This window comes from Olea europaea, chromosome 3 (assembly GCF_002742605.1).
Source record: "Olea europaea var. sylvestris chromosome 3, O_europaea_v1, whole genome shotgun sequence".
Taxonomy (NCBI): Eukaryota; Viridiplantae; Streptophyta; class Magnoliopsida; order Lamiales; family Oleaceae; genus Olea; species Olea europaea.
Window position 1 is genome coordinate 9,898,285 of NC_036239.1, and position 7,667 is coordinate 9,905,951.

The 7,667-nt window shown below is 31.4% G+C and overlaps 1 protein-coding gene across 1 annotated transcript in view; it reads left to right on the forward strand.

Annotated features, from left to right (window-relative positions):
• The first annotated feature begins 4,817 nt into the window (after window positions 1-4,817).
• Window positions 4,818-7,667, forward strand: part of LOC111378253 (mitogen-activated protein kinase homolog MMK2-like) — a 5,235-nt gene continuing 2,385 nt past the window's right edge. The window contains exons 1-3 of the mRNA XM_023001435.1: window positions 4,818-5,400; window positions 6,725-6,854; window positions 7,016-7,360. Of these exons, the coding sequence (XP_022857203.1) occupies window positions 5,228-5,400; window positions 6,725-6,854; window positions 7,016-7,360 (648 nt within the window). The 5' untranslated portion in view covers window positions 4,818-5,227. The remainder of the gene's footprint in view (window positions 5,401-6,724; window positions 6,855-7,015; window positions 7,361-7,667) is intronic.

Sequence of the window (7,667 nt, forward strand, 5' to 3'; positions counted from 1 at the left end):
TTTTTTTTTTGTTTTCGAAAATTCATTTTTGAAAATGGGAAAGAGAACGCATTTTCATCATTTTGAAAAATCGAAAATAGAAAACGGCCCGAAAACGATAAAGAGAACAGGCCCTTAGTTATTAAAAATTTTGCTGCAATTTTGGTTTAAACTTTTAGTATTTTATTGTTTTGACAATTTTTTCAATGTTAATTTTGATCTACAATTTTTTCTCTTGTCCATTCTATTAATTTCATGACACATATGATCGAGAACCTCATATATATCTAAGTAAAACTTGACGATTTAACTTTTAGCCTATGTTTGGCTCCTAGTTTTTTCCCAAACTCATTTGTTTTAACCTCCTATTCTTCTATAAAATGATTTTAAACGTAAATCAAAAACTTGTAATTACTTTTTAACTATACATTTTTCAAAAAATCACCTTCAAAAATGTAATTTCTTACAAAAATGTGGTGGAGACAAGGGCTTAAAGTCATTGATTTCAATATTTAACCTTGCTTGTTCACAATGTCTCGTATCTGGTAGGAAGATATGGTAAATCAAGTAGATCGTGATGTCGAATTTGAGAAAAGCACAAGTCATTAATTATTCCTTTTTTTTTTATAACACATGTTGGCAACTTGAGTCAAAAACATTGAACAAGAAAAAGAACTCTTTTACTTTTTGTTGGTATAATTTTTTTTTAAGTCAATTTTGACAACGCGTCTATTTTATCATGAAACTACTTTCCCATTATTTGAAGCAATCAACTCAGCTCCTTAAGTTGAAGTGAGATCTTCTCAGTTTTAATAAATGTACAGAAACTTATAGGTAGAATTTTCTTGAATCATATTTCTTGCATTATTTTCCAAAAATCTGAAAAATATAGGAAGATTTTTAATCTTAAATTGATTTTCTATTTTGAATTACGGAAAATTGACTAATTCTTTCTGAGAAAGTTCCTCTTTAGTCTTTACTCTTTAGAATTATGATGTGTTATAATTATGAATTTACTGTAAAGAAATTAATAAATTTTGCTATAAAACATTTACAAACTAATTTTATAAATTATATTTCATAATTTATGAATTATTCTGTCTGGTGGAGATTAAAAATTTTGATTTTTATATAAGTTAAAGTTAATAATTAATTTTAACAGCATGCTAACAATTGATTTTAACGATATATTTCATGAAATTTACAACTTTTTCAATCAGGGACGACGACTGCTGTAGTGAGCGACTGTAAATTGCATTATTCTAAATTATAAATGGAATTAAATTAATCACGAATCATATTGTATGTACAACTATGATTGACAGTTTTTGTTGACAATCATGATTTGGCAAAATCTGCACTATTCACTTTAAAAAGTTGTTTTTTAAAGGGAAAATATCATTAGTAAGACATGAAGTATGACCTATTTCAAATCTAACAAATAATGTTTACTATTCAAAAAATCAGATATCAATTAAATTTTATTTATTAAATAATTAATTAAAATTAGTTTATTAATTAAATATATTAAGGTCACAATATTATATAATTTATGATCATAGTTATTTATTAGTCTCAATTACAGATGTCAAGTCACAAATCTCACAAAATATCAAATAGTTGACCACAAATTATTTTTAGGTAAGAAATTATCCGATTATTGGTCACAATTGAACAAATTTTTAGGTCACTAATTATTTATTAATAACAAATTATCTATTTCATCGGCCGCATATTATTCATTGGTGACAATCATCAAAACAATTTGTGACTATCACCATCTCACCACTGCCTCCAGTAGCACCACCATCAACGACGATGATGACAACCAACACTACCACCAAATACCAACACGATGACTACACTACCACGTACAAATAAATGAGTGTTTTACCCAAGTACTAAAAACCTCCAAAAACCTTCTTCCCACACCAGATCTATCACCAAAGACCCACCCCGAATCGACCAAAATGCCATCCAAATCGAAAATATATACCGTATCTGCCAACATTGATGGCACCACCACCCAATTCGTCCTAGCATCCAACTCCATCTATCCGATCTTTTCATCTTAAAGGTTTTCCTTGATGCACGAAACTTGCTCGACAAGTGCCAATGTGCGACATCCGTGCACGACTGCTACGTTCAGTGGCATGAGCACCTTGTAGCAACGTCGCTCATGCCACTAAATCGGGCTCATCGCCGCAGTGGAACTCCCATATATATATATGTGAGAGAGAGAGAGAGAGAGAATTTTTTAGGGTTTGACGGATGGATGAGGTGAATAGATAAATTAATTTAATTTTATAATATTATCATTTAAAATTAAAAATTTAATTTATGATCTGATTTTTGTATAAAAAACTTTAAATTCTATTTTTTAAAATGGATCTTAAAAGGTAGGGTATGATGTAATTTTCACCTTTTTAATTCAATCAAACAGATCTTGACGATACATGGATTGTCAACAATCATTATATAAAGGATCTTGCTATTTGTATATCAAAACTTATATAACAAATTTTGTAATATTCACATGGTACTCTATTATTTACTAGTTTAAAATACAATCAACTTTTTCATACAATCTTTTCCCTTTATATCATTTTCGATAATCGCATATATACCATTTTTATGTACAAATAGCAAAATCCTTGTACAAATAGCTTTAACTTCACATAGATTAAAACTATAAGAATAATGTTATATGTACACATTGAGGTGTACACACAGCCTTACATCTTCACTCATACAAAGGAGGCCCACACACAACTTGTGTGTGGACCCCCCTCCATGTAAGGGAAGTGTAAGGTCATGTGTAAACGATTATATACACGTAATATTGTCTAAATTGTAATCTCAATAAGGCTAAGGATCTTACTAAATGTACATTAAGATTTATATAATAGATTACATAATACCGTATGACACTATACTGTTTGCTAATTTAAAATATAATTAAAATTTTTTGTTCAATAATGTCCCTCCACATCATATTATGTAATTCATTATGCATATTTTTAGGATCTTGCTACATTTACGTAATGAATTATATAATAACATATAACACTCTACTATTTCTCGATTTAAAATATAATTAATTTTTTTATGGGTAATTGGCACAAAACATTCCTACCTTTTAAGTCTATTGTGGAAAACATCCATACCTTTCATTTTTTTTGACATTTTTGCCCTCATATCAACCTTTCTTTGCGCTGGACATCCTTTCGTCCTCATTCCGTCAATTTTTCCGTTAATTAAATATAAAAATGCATTTTCTTTCAATAAATAAGGGTAAAATTGTCCTCACCCATTTCACCCCTTTATTCAACCCTTTCAATAAACAAGGGTAAAATGGAACAACAGCTGAAGAAAGCTGAGACTACCCAAAGGTGTAAAATGGAAAATGAGAAAGCAACACGGGAATTAGAGGTTTGCTTTTTCTCTCTACTTCAATTAATTGTCATTTTGTATGACTTTTAGAATTTTAAAAGCATGTAACATCAACTTTGTAGGCAGAGGCAATTAGAAAAATACTTGGTCAAGATACTAGTAGGAAGAAGGGAGAAGATAAAGTGAAGAAGCACCAGGAGTTGGCACTGGTACTGTGTTTCTTCTCGAGCCCTCTATTTGAGTATTGTTATTAAACTAGCTACTAATAATTTTTTTTTTCTTTTTTGGAACAACAAATACAGGAGAAGGCAGCCAATGCTCAAATGCTAGCATCAAGCACCATTAAATGGGTCATAGGCCCTATTGAGACCACTGTCACTTTCCTGAAAGATATGGATTTTCCCAAATTCAGTCGCGAATTGTTTTGTGTATAAACAAGAGGAAAATAGAAGAAAACAGAAACTTTTTTCGCCAAGATTTTGAAAGGTTGGGACGTTATTCGCAATTTTTTTAAAAAGGTAGGGACGTTTATCACCAATACATTTTAAAGGTAGGGATGTTTTCAAAGAAATTATAACAATGCAGGGACTATTATCACAAGGTTAATTCAATTCTTATAATAAGTGAATAGGACCAGTTCATCTTCTCCATTGAGCCAAAATGAGCCATTCACCATTAAAATGTAATACGTACGTCATAGCACCCATTTCCACTTGTTCTTCTCAATTTACCTAGTGGGTTTCACCTTTAATAAGCATATACTATAAGTGAATATCTAGCATTAATCTTTATAAATTGATTACCCATTTAATATATCTTTCTAAATTTTTCCAGTAACACAAGATGACAGCAACAGTAGCTGTGGAATTGTGAAATATAATGTGTTTACGATATTTTTTCTTTATTTAACATAATCATTTAAAGTATTTTCATATTCATGTTGTTGCTACTGTTACTTATGGACTAAGTTGATGGGGGAAAAAGGGATGAAGTGGGTGAGGACAATTTTACCCTTATTTATGGAAAGAAAATGGTATTTTTGTATTTAATCAACGGAAAAATTGACGGAATGTGGACGGAAGGACGTCCAATACAAAGAAAGGTTGAAATGAGGGCAAAAATGTCAAAAAAATAAAAGGAAGGGATGTTTTCCACAATAGACTTGAAAGGTAGGGACGTTTTGTGCCAATTACCCATTTTTTTATCTCTCCACATCATATTATGTAATGTATTATATATTTTTTATGTACAAATAGTAAAGTTTTAAAGCTATGATCTTGTTACATATATATCAAGATCTATAAAATGGATTATATAATACCACATAAGACTCTACTATTAGTCAATTTAAAATATAATCAAAATTTACATAAACGAATACATATTACTCTTATTTTAATACCACCAAACGGGGGATGGCAAGTAGTCAACATCGAGTTACACAGATGTGTGGTTGAAGATTTTACACAGAGCAACCATCATGCAAAAAGTCAATTAACTTCACGGTAATCTCAAGTCAGTCCACTTCAAAATCACTACTCTCTTTCCGGAAATTGCATAGCAATTGAAAGGAAAGAGATCAAAGCAAAGAAGAAAGGTCAAGAAACACTCGTTTTTAGACAAACAACTCCATTATCTTGACCAAAATCCCAGTCTTTGAACTGGGTTCTTGGATTTTTTCACTCTTTTGAAATACAAAAACTCGCACAAAAAACTCCGAAATTATGATAAAAAAACTCAGTTCTTGAATTGGGTTCTGGAGAGTTGATAGAAACAAAGTTTTTGAATTGGGTTCTTGATATTTTTCAGTTTAAATCAAAGATATATCCTTTTATTTTATTTTATTTTTTTGGCTATGTCTGTGGAATCAAGCGCTGGTTCTGGTGATCGTGGTGTACATAATTTTCAAGGAGTGCCCACTTATGGTGGAAAATATGTGAAATACAGTTTGTATGGGAATCTATTCGAAGTTTCTAAAAAGTATGTTCCCATAAGGCCCGTGGGTCGCGGAGCTTATGGCCTTGTTTGGTAAGGATCCAAGAATATCTTTCATATTTTCATGAAAATTTGAGATTTCCTGTCTATTATGGTTATTGAAATGCATTAGTATTTGTGTTTATGGTCGCAATTGGGATTAAAAGAGTCTTGGTGTTTATATTAGTTATTTAATGCTTTTTTTTTTTTTGGATGATATGCTGAAGAGATAATAGAAATGTCAACAATTTCACAGAGATTTGATGTTTATGGCTCAAGATTGTTCGAACTGATTCTTATTTGTAGTCGAATGAGTTTTGATCTATATATATGGTTTGAAGAGGTAATTGAAATATAAATGTTTTAAAAAGCTTTCATGTTTATGGCTCGTAAATGTTCAAACTAGTTGTTGATTGGAGCCAAATGAATCAGGATTAAAAGTCTTAAATCCCGTGAAATGTGTGGTTAAAAATTTGGTTTCTCCATTCATGAACTTCATAACCCGTCCATGGAGCTATGTTATTTATTAAAAACAAGGATGTTCTAATGTTCATGCCGGTATTCTCATGAATAGTAATAAAGGATTAAACTACACTGGACAGCATTTACCGTGTAGCTGTCTATTCATCAGCTTGCTATTCAGAGCTATAAGTGGTCCTAAATGAGAAAGAAAAATTAAAGTCTTTTTATTGTACTATCTACTACAATTTAATACTACATGCCGAATACACATCATAGGTTTTTCTAAATTTATGTAGTCTATGCCAGTTGGTTCTTAAATTGTCAGATACCTTATTTCATTGAGGAGGTTGTTCAATTTGTGTGTATAAAAACATAGTGTATCATCGACATGCGAATCATAAGGTCTTGTTATGAAAGGGAAGAGGAAGATCAGAGCAACATAGGCAGTGGAGGAAGAAGATGCAGCCAACCGTTAGTCAGGAGACGGCATTGTTTTGCTTAATGAATATTTGTTAAAGTGGAAATGCGTTTTCTTAAGTTTTCTTCCTTCTCACGGTTTTAATTTGTTTTCACTCTTTTTGTCTTTTATAACAATCTGTGGAAGAGAGGGGAAGGCAGCGAATGATTATTGTGAGAAAAATCCCTTTCTCTCTGAACTCTCTCTCTAGACTCTTTCTTCTTCTTATCTGTTTCTTATCTTCTTCATTCCTTCTTAGTTGCTGTAGTCAACTTGGTTATTGCCATTAATACACTAAGTGTGGAATTTCCTTTTCAACTTTTGTGTTATTGTTTCTGGAATTGTTGGTTTTTGGTTGAGATTCAAACTCAACCATTACAGGTTTCTATGTTTAAACTTGTTTTCCACCCTGATTTATATATGGCACGAAGGAAACATGTGTCTTCCTTTTTTTTTCAGCGCTGCTGTAAACTCAGAGACACATGAGGAAGTGGCCATTAAAAAGATCGGCAATGCATTTGACAATAGGATAGATGCCAAGAGGACGCTAAGGGAAATAAAACTTCTGTGCCACATGGATCATGATAATGTAATTATTGCTTCCTATCATTTTCCAGATACTAAATCTTTAAGAAATTCATTGCTTTAGTCACTCTTTGTTCTGCATTTTTGGTGGAGTTTCATGTACCATCAAAAAGGTTTTTGTTTGTTGAATTGCTATCTTATTGCTCAATTTTGCTACCTCAACAGGTGATTGCAATTAAAGACATTATCCGGCCTCCACAAAAGGAGAACTTTAACGATGTCTACATAGTTTCTGAACTAATGGACACCGATCTTCATCAGATTATCCGATCCAACCAACCATTGACTGCTGATCATTGTCAGGTTTGGCCTCTCTTTATTGTAACAAATAGAACATTCTGTCTCTTGTATCGTTGCCACAGATTGTTAACATCTGTTGTTGCTCAGTATTATTATTTATTGTTGCTGTTTAAGAAAAAAACACTTGTTCTATTATTATTATTATTTATTTATTTTTATTTTTTTATAAGAACTCCCTGGAAATGCTTCTATGACTTCGAGCGTGTTTGGCTAACCTTAAAATTTTAAAATAAGTAGCTTTTTACTGTTGAAAATTAGAAATAAGTAAGTTACCTATTTTGAGGCGAGATATGAGTTAATATCAAAATAGTTACTTCTTTTACTTAAAAATAAGAAAAACTTTACAAACTTTGGAAACAAAGAGCATGTTTGGCCCAGCTTATTGTTCTGCAGTTGTTGTGATTTAAGTTTGGCTATAGTACTTATTACACTTTGGCATCTGTACGTTTACAACTAATGCTATGCAGAAAATGTACTCTCCGTATAAAAGTGTGTCACCACCAAGTTTCTAAACTGT